Below are 18321 nucleotides of genomic sequence, written 5' to 3' on the forward strand. Positions count from 1 at the left end.
GGTCTTTGCTTATCCAGTAAATGAAGAGGAGGGGGATTGGTACTTGTCATGAAAGTTACAAAACTCTCCTTCACATACGTGTGTCAGTGTATATTTAACTTAAGTGCTTTATGTGGTAATGAGTAGATTATGTTTAGCAGAAGAGTTAAAAACAAAGCAAAACGAAGTTGAAAGTAAGTCATCTTTATTACATGCAAAATAAAAGTACTACTTCCCCCCCCCCCCTTTTTTTTTATTTGAGCGGGATTATACCGCTCTGTACAGGCCCACAGGAATCAGAGTCGAAGAGAAGGGATATCTTTGCAGCAAGATCCAGGGGCACTTTATGACTTCAACTTGGATGAGGAGTTGGAAATTGACCTTGATGATGAAGCAATGGAAGCCATGTTTGGGCAAGACCTGGCCAGTGATAATGATATTCTGGGAATGTGGATCCCAGAGGTATTGGATTGGCCTACCTGGGTGTGTGTGACTGCAGCGGGGGCTGCTTTAACTTACTGCTTTTTGCATGTTCGTATTTTTAAATTTAAAGTAACATGCATATGCTTATAGCCTGTTTGAAAATATCTTACTAAATGCCAGCAATGCTTAAAATATTCTTGTATTCTATAGCTTCACTTTTAGATTAAGAATAGTGCTTTCTTGTGTTTCTTGCTCTGCACTTCTACATGTACATAGTTTTTCTTCCCTTTCCCCTGAAAGATGATAACAGAACTAGTATAGTTGTTGTTTTGACGATATCACTTAGAAATCCAGTAGGTGTTCCAGATTGCTTAGCCATGTGGGATAACAAACACAGTTGTAAATGTTTGTTCTATTTAAAACAACAACAACAATAATAATAATATCATCTGATCTGTAGCAAGATAATCAGTTTTTCTTAATTTGGTCATGTCATGTATTTCATTCTCTGGGAAGGATATGGTGACAGTCCTCACTCAGTTATTGTATAGCCCACTAAAAATGTGTTTGAGGTGGAAAAGGAATATAGTAACAGGAGCTTGTTAATCTTTGGATTATCCATGTCAAATTAGACAAGCAACCCACAAGACTTAAGCTTTCATGTCTTAATTACGATGTTACCTGACTCTGATATGGAAGCAAGTTTCAGTGTGCATATTGAATTTTTCAGAGAGCTTTTTTCATTGGAACATCGCAATGAAATTACTGACTTAGGACAGAAATGTAATGGTAGAAAAATGAACTTTATATTCAGACAAAACCTCGGAATTTATTGACACAAATGATAATTATTGTTGCTCAGTAAATGTAAAGTCCAATCATCTAAAAAAAAAAAAAAAGATTCATTCTTCTTTGTTGGATCTAGTCTAGTCAAGTTCTGAGGAGAACCAGGTAACTTAAAGACAGCATTGAATGTGAACTAGCAGAGTTATATGTGAAAAGTTATACTGTCAAGAATGTTGAGTCAGATCTGAAATGGAATGGGAAAATCTCATCCTCTGAAACTTTACTTCTGAAAGTTTTTCCTGTTCTGAGATGGTCTGCTCTTCATTATGTCATAAATTGTCTATATCTGCTTTGCTTTTGTGCAAGTAACCGTATAAATATCACTCTGTGTGTGTAACAGAAATGGGCAGGAACATCCACCTAAGAATATTGGCCTATTTTATATCTAATATGAAAATATTTATTCTGTACAAATAACATGTGAAAATTTTACTATGCAGCATGTCTGTGAATCTGAAGACAGAGAGGAAGTAGTGGTTTGTGAACTGTGTGAATCCAGTGTTGTCAGCTTCAATCAACACATGAAAAGAAACCACCCAGGCTGTGGTCGTAGTGCAAATCGCCAGGGCTATCGTAGCAATGGTTCTTATGTAGATGGATGGTTTGGTGGTGAATGTGGAAGTGGAAATCCTTACTATTTACTGTGCGGCATCTGCAGAGAGAAGTACTTAGCCCTGAAGAGTAAATCTAAAACGTCAACCTCCGAAAGGTACAGAATTACGAGATGGTGGAGTACTCTGTGTAAAGAAGGGAAACAACTTAAAAATGTTTACTAGCATCAGCATTTTAAGAATTTGATTGAAGAAATTAAAATTCCTAGCAGAATTTGTCTATTTATTTTAACTGAGGCTTAAAATCTTTTTCTGTTTCTATTCAACAAATGCATATTGAGAAAACAGGTTGTCTTGATATTTCTATTTTTTAAATGAAAAATAATTATTTCTTGGGATGTTGCCTGCTCTTGTTGACTTTTGAAAACCTCCTTTTCCAATTTTGTCTGACAATTCCAGTATTTTTTTATGGGCCTTTCTCACATTAGTACTGCAAAATGCTTCCTCCCTTCACAGGCGCTTTTAGAAGCCTTTTTATTTATCTCTGTTACTAGCCTTTTCCAGAAATCATATATACATTAACCTAACAATAAAGTAACTTAATAGTAAACCAAGTTTAAAATTATTATGCATGTATATAAATTATTAGATCCATTCAGTTATTTTCTTTGTTATTTTTTCATACAGGTACAAAGGCCAGGCTCCTGATTTAATAGGTAAACAAGACAGTGTCTATGAAGGTATGTTTTTATGTTGCTGAAGATATTAAGTACTTTGCACTTGCACAGTGTTTTGTTTTTACATAAAGGTACTTCCATGCAAATAAACCTGTCATGAAACTGTACGTGAAGGTATACTTTCAAATCTTCTTCAGACTAGATGTAGTATTTTAATTTTTTTTTTAGTTCAAATGGGAAAAAAATCAGTGACATTTTTTCCTGTGTCTCTCATCTAAGTAGCTGAAATGGCAAATACTGAACTTTGGGTAGTAAGGTATTGTGGGTAGATGTTATATCCAGAACCGCACATATAGAGCCTTATGTTCAAATACATTTCTTCAGCAGCCTTTGTAGGAGAAGTTAATTGGCATAAGTTAGAGTCTCAAAAATCTGCCATTAGGCTTATTCTTAGCTTTTTTACCTTTGGATTAGCTGAGAGTGTCCTGACGATGGCTTTCACTTTAAACAGATTATTTCTAGTCATTGTAGAAAACCTTTCCCAGATGGTTCTTTGATTCTGGGCCTTTCTGTAGCTTGTATGATTGCAATTGTATGATTTACCACAGTTGTCTATTTAAGACTAAATGAATGCTCCAGAACTTAATGGCAAGTCCGTCTTCCAATAGATAGAAGGTGTTCAGATTCTACTGTATGGGGAGTGAGATAGCGTGGGAGGGATCAGTAAATGTAAGTTGACTTCTGTGTAAATGGTTGGGAAGTGAATGCAATGCATAACTGAATTGCAATTATAGTGCTTTTTTTTGCCTTCTTTTTTTTTTGCCTTTTTTTTTTTTTTTTTTTTTTTTACCCCAGGACAGAAAAGCAAAAGCCTGGGTGTAAAATTATGACCTAAGAATTCGTGCATACTTTTTTGATAAATATAAAGACCAGAAATTTCTCGTATCTGTCTTTATTATTGAGTCCTTTGGAATATGCACCTGTTATCATGATTTAAAGCACAACTGTATGTCTATGCTTTTCACTATATTCCAAGTTTTGGAGTTGTCTTGTGCTAGATGTGATGACCTCTCATTTCTGTGTTTTAAAAAAACAACTAGTTTGTTGCTTTAGAAAATCTTGCATGAAATTTCTCTGCAGTAGAAATAAAGATCAAATTTCATGGAGAGGGGCAAGAACAGGATTTTGTTTTTCTGATTCACTATGTTGTGTCTATGTCAACATCAAAAGATGAGTGTAAGACTACGATGTTGCAGATTACAATCCACATTTTATACCCTGTATTGTTTTTTTAATTAATTGAAATTATTTAATATTTTAGCTTTTGTAACCAAGTCTAATTATATTTCTCCAATTCTAGAAGACTGGGATATGTTAGATGTAGATGAAGATGAAAAGTTGACAGGAGAAGAGGAGTTTGAATTACTAGCTGGACCTCTTGGGTTAAATGATCGACGTATTGTACCTGAACCTGTACAGTTCCCTGACAGTGACCCTCTGGGTGCTTCAGTTGCAATGGTGACAGCCACCAACAGTATGGAAGAAACATTGATGCAAATAGGTAAATTTGAAATTAGTTGCATTCAAGAACAAATACCTCCCCTTTGATGTGATTTTATAGGGGCAATGCAGAAATATTTTGACAGTCTTTCCTGCCTCCCACTATGAGGAAGTGAAGACAGGGTTCTGAATTGCCCTTTTATTATAGGGTAGTTAGAGAGAGGAGTGTGAGGCATTTATATTGACAGAAGGCTCAAAGCTTTGGTTTACTAATAAAACTGTGGCCATAGTCCTACAGTGGATGCCTGCAGCATGTTTTATAGAACTCAGAGATGGATTCATGGGTTTAAGTTGGGACTTACTGACCAGCCTATTGAAATGCAGGATCAATATGTAAGTTTGTAGGCCCCTCTAATGGAAAAGGAAAACAGAGGAATTAACATTAACTTGAGTATTGTCAGGTTGTGCTCATCTATCTTTGAAAATAAGGAACAATTAAATTATGAAGTGTATTTCAGGAGTGTATTTTCCTCTCAGTCATTATCACTATAGTTCTGTATGCATGAAATGTTGCAAAATTAATGAGTAATTTGCAAACTTAGGCCAAATTTGCTTCTGTGGTTATTACTATGTGATAAGATTTTGTTTTTCTTTAAACACTAATGCAAATCATTGTTATCTCTAAGGCTGTCATGGCTCTATAGAAAAAAGTTCTTCTGGCAGGATAACCTTAGGAGAACAAGCAGCTGCCCTGGTAAATCCACATGACCGTGTTATGGCTCTAAGAAGAGTGACAGCTGCTGCCCAAGTCCTCCTTGCAAGAACTATGGTTATGAGAGCGCTCTCACTTTTGTCTGTCAGGTTTGTAGCATCCTTGGCAACATTTCCACGTTTCCATTTGGAACGGGCGATCAAGTTATGCTTGATAGGGATGCAGTTTTAAGCTATTTGGGAAAGTGATTCTCATTTTATGTACTTATATCATACTACTAAGAGAAAAAATTCTGTTGATTTTGTTATTTTGAACCCTATCTTCAAACTTTATGAAAGAAACTTCTACATCTTATGTGGAAAGTGGACTCCAGTAGTATCAGCCATGCAGAACATAAAGATGCTGTGTTTGTCAGTGAGTTTTTGTTCAAGGCAAGTATTAGAACTTAGAGGTAAACATTAGAGGAAAGAAGATGAAGTAAAGGAGTTGATGGGATATAGGGATTTAAAAACTCGTTTTCTACAAGATACCTGTGCAACTATGAAGACATTGCAGAGATCTGACATGTACATGTGCATATTGTCATGGCATAACTCTAAACATGAATTATCCCTATAACTTTGTTTATGAGTGATTCCAGGTAAACTAATGGATTTTTGCTAGGGCAAGTCTATAATGTTTTTTTTGTCTTCAGCTTAAAAGAAAAGGAGTTGGAGGGGCTGCAGCTTCATTTCTCTTTCTTCCCCTTCCCCCTGCATGGTAACAATGTCCAGTTAATCAAACAGGCAGTGTTCACTAATGGTTTGGGAATAGTTTTATCCAAACATAACTTTCTTTTAAAATGTACTAACGAAACCAAGAGCATTTATATTCATTTTTGACAGTGGTTCCAGTTGTAGCCTAGCAGCTGGTCTTGAATCCTTGGGATTAACAGATATCAGAACTTTGGTTCGTTTAATGTGCCTCGCTGCAGCAGGGAGAGCAGGCCTGTCCACAAGTCCATCTACTGTGTCAAGTTCAACAGAGCGATCTAGAGGAATACACAGCAAAACAAGCAAGCCTATATCTTGTCTTGCCTATCTGAGTACAGCAGTAGGCTGTTTGGCATCAAACACTCCTAGTGCTGCAAAACTGCTGGTACAGTTATGTACACAGGTAGGACTGTTATTTCAACATAAATATTTATATTAAACTACTTATACATGAGATGAAGCAACCCGGTTTGGTACATATTGATAATTTGTGCTTTTATCTTCTGAACTGTGATGAGACTGCCCTCAACTTGAGGATCTCCTTAGAGTTCTTGTTTATGGCTTTGCACAAGGGTATGTTTTATTGTTGATTAAAAATCAAGTAACTTTACATTTTTTTGCTGAGTACTCTTTTTAAGCAGAGAAAAATGAATGTGCTTTTTGTGTTGATAGGGTTTTTCTGTTGAAGTTTTGAGGTTTTTGATTGAGTCAACTCTGTGTAGAGCACAGATTGTTTGTATTTAGAAAGAGGTGATCTACAGCTGTGGATATGCAGCAGGATTTCATAAGTATCAGGAAACTTCCAAGCAATCAGAGTAATTGTTTTGTTCTTCTGAGTTTGAAATATGATTATGGAGAAATATGAGTCTTGAATGGGATAATGGATTTGATTGCTTTTTATCCTACCACCAGGTGCATAACTTTATAAAAAGTTCTTCTATAAGTTCCTTAGTGCTTGCTGGTTTTCTTGGTTACTTGATTTTTTTTTTTTATTTTTTTTTTTTAAATCCCTGGATCTGGATAGTTGGTTCCATTAAGACCAGGTATTCCCCAGGGCAGAAGACTTAAATTCTCTATTGTACATGATCTTTGCCTGTTAAAATAAAAGTGGTTGGGAGCTGAGAATTTCTGAAAAGAAAAATTGAAAATCTTTAAAACTCTGCATGATTTGTTCAACTAAAAATGTTTTCAAAAATTGATTTTTCTGTTTGTTCTGGTGGTTTATTGTCTTTATTTATTTTTAGAATTTGATTTCTGCAGCAACTGGTGTAAACTTGACAACAGTTGATGATCCAATTCAACGAAAATTTTTGCCAAGTTTTTTAAGAGGAATTGCAGAAGAAAACAAACTTGTCACATCTCCGAATTTTGTGGTTACTCAAGCACTTGTGGCATTGTTGGCAGATAAAGGGGCCAAACTGAGGCCTAATTATGATAAAGCAGAAATTGAAAAGAAAGGTATGATATAGCTTTGTTTTTAAATGTTAAATATTAAATCTTCAATTCCTTGTTTATATTTAAGGAGAAACTTCCTAGAATAATGTATAAATAAATATACTCTCAAAAATGTACAAAACTTGTCTTAAAGTCATCTTATAGTTTAGTACACAAATTTTACTTAGATATATGATCTTATTACATAGTTGCATGTTTTGCCACTTGGAAAAAAAATCTGAATGTGTGTGTATTCAAAGCCATATAGCTAAGACATTCAGCCTTGGTTGTGCCACCTAATGAAATTAAGTGGAATAACAATTGACTACTGCCACCAAAGTACTGTTCTCTCTCTGACACAGAAAGTTGTGCTGCCTCTTCTGTGAGAGGTCAGGGAGCCAAAAAGTAACTGCTGTGCCTCAACACCAGGCTGTTGCAGTGTTAAAGGGAGGGAAGGACATAGCAGCGATAGCAGCTTATCTCTGTCAAGGGAGGCATTTAGCTGCTCAGAAAGCACTTGCTCTTTGAACAACCATTTTCCATACAGTGGGAATAAGACTATTTGTAATTCTATTCTTAAGAGGGTTTTGTGAAATTTTAAAGGGGGGGTTTTCTTAGTATCAGAATAATGTTTTCTGTAATAGTTAACATGATTGCAACATTTTTATAAGGTGTTTGCTAACCTCTTTCTTTTTTTCTGGAAATTATGGCTAATGTGTGTTCATTTGTGTAATTCTGTTTGGTACTCATCTAGGCATCATCTCATTGTTTTGTTTAAGCAGGTTTAATTGCCCATTTGTATGCCCATCCTTCCTATGATCCTTCTGCTGTAGGCCCTCTGGAGCTGGCTAATGCACTAGCAGCTTGCTGCCTCTCTTCAAGATTATCTTCACAACATAGGCAGTGGGCTGCTCAGCAGCTGGTGCGAACTCTTGCAGCACATGATCGAGATAATCAAACTATTCCTCAGACCCTTGCTGATATGGGGGGAGACTTACGAAAATGTTCCTTTATAAAATTAGAGGCTCATCAGAACAGGGTAAGCATGATTTCTCCCAAAATTGCATGAATTTTAATACTCTCTTTTGTAGAATACAGAAAAAGTAAAATACTATTATTTTACAAATATACTGACTGAAATTATTTCCCACAAGAAGTAATTTTTTTGTGATAAAGTAAGTTATCGCTTGAGGGTACCTCTGATGCAGAAAAATGCTTAGCTTCTTTGAAGCTCCAATTAAAGGGGACGTGAAAGTGTTCTCACAGTGCATGAAGTCAGCAGAATCACCCTAAATCCTTCCTTAGACTAGATCTTAATTTGCATTAATTTTTCTGTCATAGTAGGTAAGGTCTTTGGCCAGTATTCTGTGCAATAGTGGCCTGTGGAGCATGGGTCTGAACAAAGTGTAGCATCCTTATAAAGCATGCTTAATTACAGTACACAATACTGTAAGAGTAGAAAAATGTATCTTGTTTGATTGTTACAATGTATTTCAATAATGCAGCTAATGCTCTGTCCCATTGGTTAAGGTTTGCTTAATATTAGTGAACAAACATAGCTAAGCTTTAGATTTAAATTCCAGTTTTGCCATGATTACTTTGGTATTTGTAGGTCATGACATGTGTTTGGTGCAATAAAAAGGGACTTTTGGCGACTAGTGGAAATGATGGCACCATAAGAGTGTGGAATGTTACAAAGAAGCAGTATTCATTGCAACAAACGTGTGTGCTCAACAAGCTGTAAGTTGATTCTTTAGAATAGTCAGATATTTAATTTAAGCTGTAATTGTGCAAGATAATGAAAAGAGCCAACCCTGCAATATCTCCTGCACAGACATTCTCTCATTTTTTTCTGTGGGACTGTTGCTGTGTTTATGGCATGCAAAGTAAATTAAAGAGCTTAAAACTGAAAACAACTTCAGTATCAAGCTGATAAGCGTTGGTATAAAGAGATCATGTTAAAGCTGTTTAAAGATATTCTTAATTAATTCATACAATGAGAAATGTGTAAAATAAAAACTGTAAGGGACTGCCATATGAAAAAAATGTGAATATCCCTCAGTGGGTTCCAGTGGACAGTTCAAATGTGTAACAGTAATTATGAGTGTGGTGGTTTGAGTCAAGTGTGAAAAAAGAATTTGTGACTTCTGCGATTCAGGAACTGAGCGTAATTCTTCTTCATGAGAGTGTCTGGGAAGTACTTTTGTATCATTTGGATGTGTCCAAAAAAGAAGAAAGAAAAAGAAAAGATAAAATCTAATTCTTTAGTACAGCTTAGGTGAGTTTAACTGAGGAGAATGAAGAAACAATAGTGAACTAGAACGTTGTTTCATGATGATTTCTTAGTGGTTGTTTTAGTTGTTGTTTGCTTGCTATTGTTAGGTGATGCCTTAAAAGGAATAAACGGAATGACGTAACTTGACTTTGGAAGGTAGTAATGAGGGCAGCATCTTCCTTTTACAGGGATATTCTATTATTCATGTGGCAGAAAAGTGTGCTTCCTGTAGAGTAAATTCAGAATTCAGTACTTTCATGGGCTTCATTGCTAACAATCTCAATAATGACTTTAAATACAAATGCAACACAATTCTATTTGTATTCTTTATTGCAGTGGGTAAGTGCCAGTTCATCTTTAAAGGTAGAATTATTTTTTTTAGCCCTTAGAGATGAGCAGATGAAAAGGCATTATCCCTTCTTTGTGACAGAATTATCTCCTCCTCCTGTGAGAATACTTTTTGTTTTTCTGAGTTCAGAGGAACGTTATTTAAATGCTACTAGATCACTATTCCCTGACACAGTATTACTACCTGTTATGTTAACATTTTATGTTAATATTGTTACATCTGTTATGTTAGTAAGTTAATGTTGTTAATAACAGTTACAACATCCTATTACCTGCTGTATTCACAAATTAAATATCTCCTGGTTAAGCAAGAACGCACCAAAGGTATGCCTTCTGTATCTTCAAAAATACAGGGGTGATTCAGTATTTGGCCTGCAATATGTATCCTGGCAATATTACAGGCTTCATTTTCCTGTTAGTAAAATCAGTAAAAACTGTGCCTGTTGTGTATGACCTTAAGGGCAATAAAACATACCAGTGGTCCCATTACAGTTAGTGAAAGCAAGCTTTAAAATAGAATTTTAGAACAGTGTAACAACGTTGTAACAGGAGGAAGAGTTTAAGCTAGAACTGAGAGCAAGATGTACCTCTTTCATTTCTTTTGTCCAAGCTATTCTGTTTCATTTAATGACTTCCCAGAAAGTTTTGCCCTCACCAAAGATGTTAAATTTGAGATACAAATAGTTGAAGTTAAAGATAGTTACTTATTTTTCTAATTGAAACCTAACTTCAAATTTCTTACTGTGGAAATAACTGGTATCTCATTCTGTAATTTGAAGTGGTTTTAAATAGAATATAGAACTATGAGCAGAAAAATTTATTATGTAAATCTGCAGTGATGGCAGGAGGACTCCAGATTTTAACTCGGATATTTCATGAATTCTGTGTTTTCCTGCCTGCTTAAAGAAAATGCCCTTTTTAAATTGCATTATTTTATTCTATTGTAGAGAAGGTGATTCTGAAGAAAGTCTGGGATCACCCAGTGACCTTAGTTTGTCTCTTGTCTGTTGGAGCATCAGTGGCAAGTATCTGGCTGGAGCTACGGAAAAGATGGTGAACATATGGCAAGTCAATGGTATGCTCTTAGCTACCTGTGACACTTATGATACAACATATTTCTAGGGAAGCTGCTAAGTTATTAAATATTTGTTTACCCAAGTATTTAACTGTGTGTTCTCTCCAGTTTAAATGCCTACTATCTTCCATAATATCTTGTAAACCTATTTAATTAGAGGAAGGCACTAAGCATAAATAGATGTGTGATTTACAATTAATTCAGTAGAAAACTGAGCAGCATATGAGTCCTTGTTGAATCAGAAGTGTTTAGGTTTGAGGCTTGATCACTCTTAGCAATTTTTGTCAGTAAATACTATCTTCCTATAGTCTGCAAGAATTACCTTTCTATATGCAATAGGGAGAATGCGAAAATTGCCTGAAACAGGTGGAGGGAAGGACTGCTAGAGTGATCAGCTGGATGGAATTGTCTTCTAATGAGAGTAGAATGAGTGAGCTTGATTTATTTATTTGAGCAAAAGAGTCTTGGAGGAGGAAGCTTATAAATAAATACATTAGGAAGATAAACTCTAGGAGAAGCCCAGGGAGAAAAAGCAGCTATGTAAGCAAATGGATAGTGTTGACACAAGAAGAAATGTAAATAAATTGGCTGTGAATAATTTCAAGAAAGTTTCTAATGTTCAAAAGATTGTGATCTTATATTTTATAAGGAGGAATGACACCTGGGGAAGAAATACTATAAAATGAATTAGCTAAATTTATGAGATTGCATTGTGATAAGAGAGAACTGAACCTGATCCAGGAGTGGCCCTTTCCAATTCCTTGGCTCAGTTTGTGAGCATCTTTAAGTGGATTCTCTTACATTTTTACTGTCATTTGTGCTGCAATTGACTAATCCAGCATAATACCTTTAGAACTCCTGTGAGAGGAACACTATTAATCACTTTGTCATTTGTAATCTCTGAAACTTCATTCTGTTGTCTTGCATTTAATGAAAATCAGCAGTTACACTGCCCATGCTAATAGACAGTCCACAGGAAAAGTATAAATTGACTGAGTATTGAAGAATTTAGCTTGCTTCCTTAAAAACTGTGTAACTTGACTAATAATTGAGATTTGTTAGCTAGATTTTGTGTCTGCATAGATCAGTGGACCATTGCTTCATAGGCTTGTAATTTACATGAATTTGTAGTATGTCCTAGCTCTAAATAGGATCTTTTGATATTTTCCTATGGAAAGTATTTTTGTTGTTTTCTTTTCTTTATGAAGATGAAGTAGTTTTAAAAGACTTTTTGGGCTCCTAGGAGGAAAAGGATTATTAGATCTTCAGCCTCACTGGGTATCTGCTCTAGCTTGGCCAGAAGAAGGGCCAGCTGCAACATGGACAGGAGATGCTCCAGAATTATTATTAATTGGTCGTATGGATGGATCTCTTGGTCTTATTGAAGTTGTAGATATTTCAACCATGCACCGGCTAGAACTGGAACACTGCTACAGAAAGGATGGTAGGTGACTGTATCAGTATTTAAGTAGAAATTAAAGTTATTAATTCCCCCCCTCCCCTTTTTTTTTTTTATTAAGCAAGCATATAATCTCAATTTTTTATTACTGTTCATGGGATATGACTTCTGGTACTTTACCTGCAAGCATCATTCCCTTGCATTCATGGGAGGAGAAAAGTCTGTGGGATCTGCATCTGCACCCTGATTCCCCTAGAGCAGAGGCAAACAGTTTGTAGCAACCTAGTCAAGTCCTGACATTCCTTGCCATTGTATAAAATCAATATAGATTCCCTGCAGTGTCTGCTCTGTCTACACATAGCATGTAGTCAGTGTCATTTGAATTACTGAATTATTGCCATTTTTCCTTTGTAGTTCCAGTCCCAGGGAACATCAAGTAGCACGTCTTTGGTAGCATTGTGTGGTTTTGCATATTGCTTCTTCAGGAAATTTTCAGGTTTTTTGGCAGAATCAAGTGACGCAATATCTACATGCTAAGAAAGGCTCCAGTTGTTTTCAGTGCTTTTCTTAGAAGCATCCCTATCTTGGATACATGTATAGGATTCAGTCTACTTTTTTTTTCTTTTCCCTAGCGTAGTTCTTTTCACCATGTCAGGAATATAAATTCAATTATTTTAATAAAAAGAAGAAGAATGAAAAACTATTACAAAATCATCTCAACAGCTGTCATTACAGTGGCACTCAGTTTTAGCTTTACCGTGCAAATTCAAGAAAATTTTCAGACCAAAAGTATATTAAGTAACCTTTGTGGTGGGGGAAGTTGTTATGCACTTCATGTTTTAGATAATTGCACTGCAAAAATCTCTTTGGCAGGAGTGAAGTTCAATTTAGTTTAATTTTTGTGTTGTCTGTTTACGTAGCGTCTGTCACATGCCTTGCCTGGTTCAGTGAAGACAGACCGTTTGCAGTTGGCTATTCAGATGGAAAATTGCTAATAGGAACAAAGGAACCACTTGAAAAAGGAGGAATCGTTCTAGTTGATGCACATAAGGTAGAATTAGTCTTTTTTAAACTAATGTATAATTTGTGTAGGTAAAGATCTGTTTAAGCTATCTTCTGTATTTGAAAGCTATTTATAAAGTCAAGTGCAGATTATTCTAAGAACACATACCTATTTCTGATACATATACTAAACACTATATTTTAAAGGAACAGTCTACCAAATTAAAAAAAAAAGAAAAATAAATTTTGTAGCCTTTTTTGCTATTAGAGATTGTGAAGTGTATGTACATACAGCGACAGAAGTGTCTTAAGGACACAGCTATGCATGTCTGGATTTAAAAGACTGTAGTTCTTTTATTTTGTAAAAGTGCTCGTAATAAATTTTAATTTTGGTTATGTCATTTTTGTAAAGCTTAAGTCCCTGTGCAAAGCAAAAGATGTTTTTCTAAATATGCAGCTGCAAAGGTGAGGCTAGTATGTAATATTAAGGCATTAATATTCCATAAATTATTTGTTAGGCTAAGAGGAGAATTCCTGAAGTGTAGGTGTAGTAAAAGCATCTTGAGTGCTTCTGTGAACTGGTCTTGATATCTGAAGCATGGTAGTCACAGAAGTGAGCATGCTGTGACAATAAAACTATACTTGCCTTTTCCACTGTGGGCTGTTCTTTCCTACCTCAGACTCAAAGCTACATCTGGCCCATTGCCTAATATGTTTATGAACCATGTACCGTTAAGGTAATTCATACTATGATTTCATAATATAAAAAAAGAAGGAAAAATTGTCTACTTCTTTGGGGAAAAAAAATCAAGAAAGGCGTGCAATGAAAAGAGAACAATTTTTTTCTTCGTTTTCCCTTTAGTTTCTCTCACAAACCTAGGATTTTATTTTAATCCGATAGTTCTGAAAAGTATCGTTATGATTTCGTAATTGCAACTCAGTATCTCTGTAACGATTTATTTGAGTAAAATATTCTTTGTTATTAATAATGAAACATTACATTAGCTCTGAGAATTAAATTTTCTGTGTTCTTACTGTTACTTCAGACTGACTTTTAATTTTTTTAAATCCAATAGGATATGATTGTTAGTATGAAGTGGGATCCAACTGGTAAGATTCTTCTGACATGTGCCAAAGAAGAAACAGTGAAACTCTGGGGATATATCGGAGGATGTTGGAGACGTCTGCATTCACTGTCCCATCCAGCTCTTGTGAATGGCATTGCCTGGTGTGCTCTTCCAGGGAAGGGACCCAAGTTGCAGCTTTTACTAGCTACGTATGTATTTTTTTCTAATTTTTTTTGTAGCTTTTTTGCAGGTCTTTTCAACCAGTCTTTAGTGTCCAGAGCAAAGAAAATTTTTGTCTTTTTTTTAAAAATAATATTAATTCAGTAAGCCAGTTGTCATGAGATCCATAAGGCTTCAGAATGCAAATGGGAAGAGTGGCTCTGGTCACGTTACCAGCTGTTTTCTCCATGCCATGAGACGTGTATGATGGTCCTGCTTGAAATTTTTTTGTTTCATCCAAATATTTTTTTGGTGAATATGGTGTTAGTAAAAACTGAAAAGCTAAGGGGTGGAGGGGAGTAGGAAAAAATGCATTTATCTGTTGGGAACATGCCTTTCCACATTAGGTTAATTGATACAATATAGTTTTATAGGAAGGTGGTGAAGACTACTGATATTTTAAGTTAATACCAGACCACTGATGTTTTTTTAGTTAATACCTTTATTTTGGTTTTGTGATCTATCCTGACTTCCTTTAGAGGATGCCACAATGGCTTGGTGTGTGTCTGGACTGTTCCCCAGGACATAGTAATCACAATGCAGGCCAGCTCAACTTGCTCAGAAGGATGGTGGGACCAAGAAACAAGTGCCAAGGTAAACGGAGTAAACTTGGTGTTTAAGAAATTCTTTCTGCTCATTCTGAAATTGGGGGAGGAGAGGAGTGTGAGCAAGTTGCTCAAATCTCAACATTTCCTGAGAGAAGACATTTGCTAAAAAAAGTTTATATTGCATTTATATATGTGTAGGCATTTTCAGAACAGGAAATGAAAAAATCACAGGTTTAAATGAATTTTATTTGGCTAAAGAGTATATTTTGATCTGTTTTCATTTTTTTTTAAAGTTGATAAATTTATACTAAAATTTAATAAGAGTTCAAAATTGTTTCTAGATAAAATTAAGTCAAGATTAATTTCACTTGTGTAAATTGTAATGTTGAGGGCACTTTGTAAGGGGAGAAAAGATAATGTGATAAAGATATTTATAAAATATGATCATAGTATTGGTCTTTTGTATTACCTTATGGAAATTACTGCATCTCTACAGATGATTAGTATTTATTGCAGAATACAGAAGCTGTTATGCTATTGCGTTTTCTGTAAATAGTTCACAGTGTTCCATAACTATGAAATAATTTGCAGGATGCATACAGAAAAGCAGTAGAAGTCAAGTGTGTATTTCAGCTGAGAGGACATATTACTCCTGTTCGGACTGTTGCATTCAGTCCTGATGGACTGGCATTAGTATCTGGTGGACTTGGTGGTCTCATGAATATTTGGTCTTTACGGGTAAGATCATCTTTGATGTGGCATGATTTTTTTTTTTTTAGTATGAGTATCTAAAATGGCCAAGGCATCAGACTAGCCCCCCCGCCCCCCCCCCCCCCCCCGTATGTTAGAAAAATTAGAGAAAGCATGGTATAAAATAATGGTATAAAATTATAAATAATAAAATATAAATTGAAATTTTACTTAACATGGAAGTATTTTATATTTTATGGTTCTACTGTTGATTCATGCTGTAGGCTTGGTCACGTTAGTTAGGCTTTGCAGAACCAGTCACTCTGTCTTTATAGTTGGGAACAACATTCTCTTCCTTTGAGAACTTTTCCAACAGTCACATAATGTGGATTATTGAACACTGCTAAATCCTTAGTTATGTTATCTCCTTAGTATGATAAAAATGCTAGATATTTTTTTGCTTTTCATATAAACATTTCAGTTTTTAAATAGTTATTGAACAGCTTTGGAGAATATCATCCCTTAGGAATGTGATTGTATGCATTTAAACAGAAAAGTAGCTGTGTATACACACTGACTGAAAACATTTCTTTCCTTAGGATGGTTCAGTATTACAGAGTGTTGTGATAGGTTCTGGAGCTATTCAGACTGCAGTATGGATACCTGAAGTTGGAGTAGCTGCTTGCTCTAACAGATCAAAGGTGACACTATGTGTTAAAGTAATGTTCTTTCAATTTTTTTACTAAAAGAAAATGCCATTTGTCTGTCTGTATTTTTCCTTTCTTTTCTTTTCTTTTTCTTTTTTTTTTTTTTTTTTTTTTTTTAAATATGCAGATAGAAACATCTCTCTACCTCTATTACATTTTCAAGACACTTTGTTTTGGCTTTCAACTATCAACCTGACCCTAAAAAGACTGGGTTTTTTTTAATAGTATCCCATGTTTAATTTGAGGGGGCAGGGTGGAATCCTTCTGAGCCGGTGGCTATAAAGGATGCTGCACACCAGTTACATCAGCTCTCTGCTTAATGGCAGCAGCCGTAAATGGACAAGGAAAATAGGCGGAAGACAGATTTTAATTTTTTTTCCCTTTATGCAGCATGAAGAAATGTTTCATTTCCCCCAGCAAATAAGATACTTCAGTGATCTAACTTAATATAAAGCAGCCTCAACCTCAGAAATTTTTAAGGAGCAGCAGAATTTACTTCAATGTTTGCTGTGTCAGGAGCTGCTGGCATCTGAACAGAAGTTTCATAACAGTTGATTATTCCAAAAGATGGTATTTTTTGTGAATGAAGATAACTACGGCACAAGTTATGACTCCTGTTAGTAGAGTCATGCTGCATGTGGTTCTAAGTATTTTGGGATTTTTTGAAAGTCTTTTCTGAATTCCGACTTTAATATTAAAGGTCGTATGACAAGGCAATCCTAAACTAAGGTTACACCTAGGCTAAATACTAAACTAAGGTTACAGCATTCACTGAAATGAACTCTGCTTATTACCATGTTTGTATTCTTCCCTGGAGTGATAATTGTAGTGTTGCCATGGGAATTTGAGGAAGTAGCAAATGGAGATGGCTACTCCATAGCATTCGTCAGCAGATTATTCACCAACAGAAACAAAAATGTTAAAGCTTGTGTGTTTTCTGGCCCCTGTGGAAACTAAGATAATTGGTGATAAATCAATGGAGCTGAATAATCTTGCTTTATGAATTTTTAATTTCTAATGTGTCTTGTGACTGCTGTTAAACAGGATGTGTTGGTAGTGAACTGTACATCAGAGTGGGTATCTTCCAATCACGTCCTTGCAACATGTAGGACTGCACTGAAACAGCAAGGAGTTCTGGGATTAAATATGGCTCCTTGCATGCGAGCTTTCTTGGAACGTTTGCCAATAATGCTTCAGGAACAGTATGCTTACGAAAAGGTAAGAAGAGCTAATGCGAACATTTAAAATTCATGTCTGACATGAGGTCACTATTTGAATCTCAGCTGAATTTCAGTCTTTCACCACAGAGAACCTAGAAGACTTTTCTAAAGCCTGTTTGCAAATGTCTTTCAGTATTCTCAAATCTAGTAGTCTCCTAATTTGAGAATATTTAAAATATTAGAAAAAATTTGATTAAACATGGAGGGAAGTATTTTTCTACAGGACTAGCTTTGAAGGACTCCTGTTTCTGAGTTGTTTAATATGTACTTCTAACTTTGCATGTTCAATTTCTCTCTCCCACTCCCCTCACCTTTAGCCCCATGTTGTTTGTGGAGACCAGCTTGTTCATAGTCCTTATATGCAGTGCTTGGCATCACTTGCTGTGGGCCTTCACCTAGATCAGCTCTTGTGCAATCCCCCGGTACCACCTCATCACCAGAACTGCCTCCCTGATCCTTCAGCCTGGAATCCCACAGAATGGGCCTGGCTAGAGTGTTTCTCTACTACCATAAAAGCTGCTGAAGCCCTGGCCAAGGGAGCACAGTTCCCAGAATCCTTTACTGTTCCGGACCTGGAGCCTGTTCCAGAAGATGAGCTTACCCTCCTAATGGTAAAATGCGCTATATTGTCTCAACAGCGAAGCATGTTGTTACTGAGCATATGGTATGATGCAGTTAACATCTCTGAACTATAAAGATTTATATTCATTAATATAAGCACCAGCAATAAATGTAAGTTTATTTTTTAATTAACTGTTTAGAATATACTGTAAAGATTGCTCCCTCTGTGTGTAGTCATGAGCGCAAGTCAGTTGCATGTTAAAAAAACAAAACAACAAACAAAACTGTGACAGTAGTTTTCAGATGCGATAGAAGCAAGAAATGTAGAGCTTTACA

At 35.6% G+C, this 18321-nt stretch overlaps 1 protein-coding gene across 13 annotated transcripts in view; it reads left to right on the plus strand.

Annotated features, from left to right (window-relative positions):
* The window catches only part of HERC1 (HECT and RLD domain containing E3 ubiquitin protein ligase family member 1), a 107557-nt gene that overhangs the window by 75617 nt on the left and 13619 nt on the right, over positions 1 to 18321 (plus strand). For 8 of the 13 annotated variants that reach the window (XM_075505764.1, XM_075505763.1, XM_075505776.1 and 5 more), the window contains exons 44-61: positions 242 to 462; positions 1689 to 1957; positions 2487 to 2539; positions 3837 to 4037; positions 4663 to 4837; positions 5573 to 5843; positions 6685 to 6898; positions 7654 to 7913; positions 8487 to 8614; positions 10445 to 10572; positions 11816 to 12016; positions 12892 to 13022; positions 14050 to 14249; positions 14739 to 14853; positions 15399 to 15545; positions 16097 to 16198; positions 17249 to 17422; positions 17742 to 18035. In XM_075505764.1, coding sequence (XP_075361879.1) covers positions 242 to 462; positions 1689 to 1957; positions 2487 to 2539; positions 3837 to 4037; positions 4663 to 4837; positions 5573 to 5843; positions 6685 to 6898; positions 7654 to 7913; positions 8487 to 8614; positions 10445 to 10572; positions 11816 to 12016; positions 12892 to 13022; positions 14050 to 14249; positions 14739 to 14853; positions 15399 to 15545; positions 16097 to 16198; positions 17249 to 17422; positions 17742 to 18035 — 3284 coding nt within the window. The remainder of the gene's footprint in view (positions 1 to 241; positions 463 to 1688; positions 1958 to 2486; positions 2540 to 3836; positions 4038 to 4662; positions 4838 to 5572; positions 5844 to 6684; positions 6899 to 7653; positions 7914 to 8486; positions 8615 to 10444; positions 10573 to 11815; positions 12017 to 12891; positions 13023 to 14049; positions 14250 to 14738; positions 14854 to 15398; positions 15546 to 16096; positions 16199 to 17248; positions 17423 to 17741; positions 18036 to 18321) is intronic. The other 5 variants (XM_075505772.1, XM_075505774.1, XM_075505765.1 and 2 more) reach the window with 4 other exon arrangements.

This window comes from Mycteria americana, chromosome 6, assembly GCF_035582795.1.
Source record: "Mycteria americana isolate JAX WOST 10 ecotype Jacksonville Zoo and Gardens chromosome 6, USCA_MyAme_1.0, whole genome shotgun sequence".
Classification (NCBI taxonomy): domain Eukaryota; kingdom Metazoa; phylum Chordata; class Aves; order Ciconiiformes; family Ciconiidae; genus Mycteria; species Mycteria americana.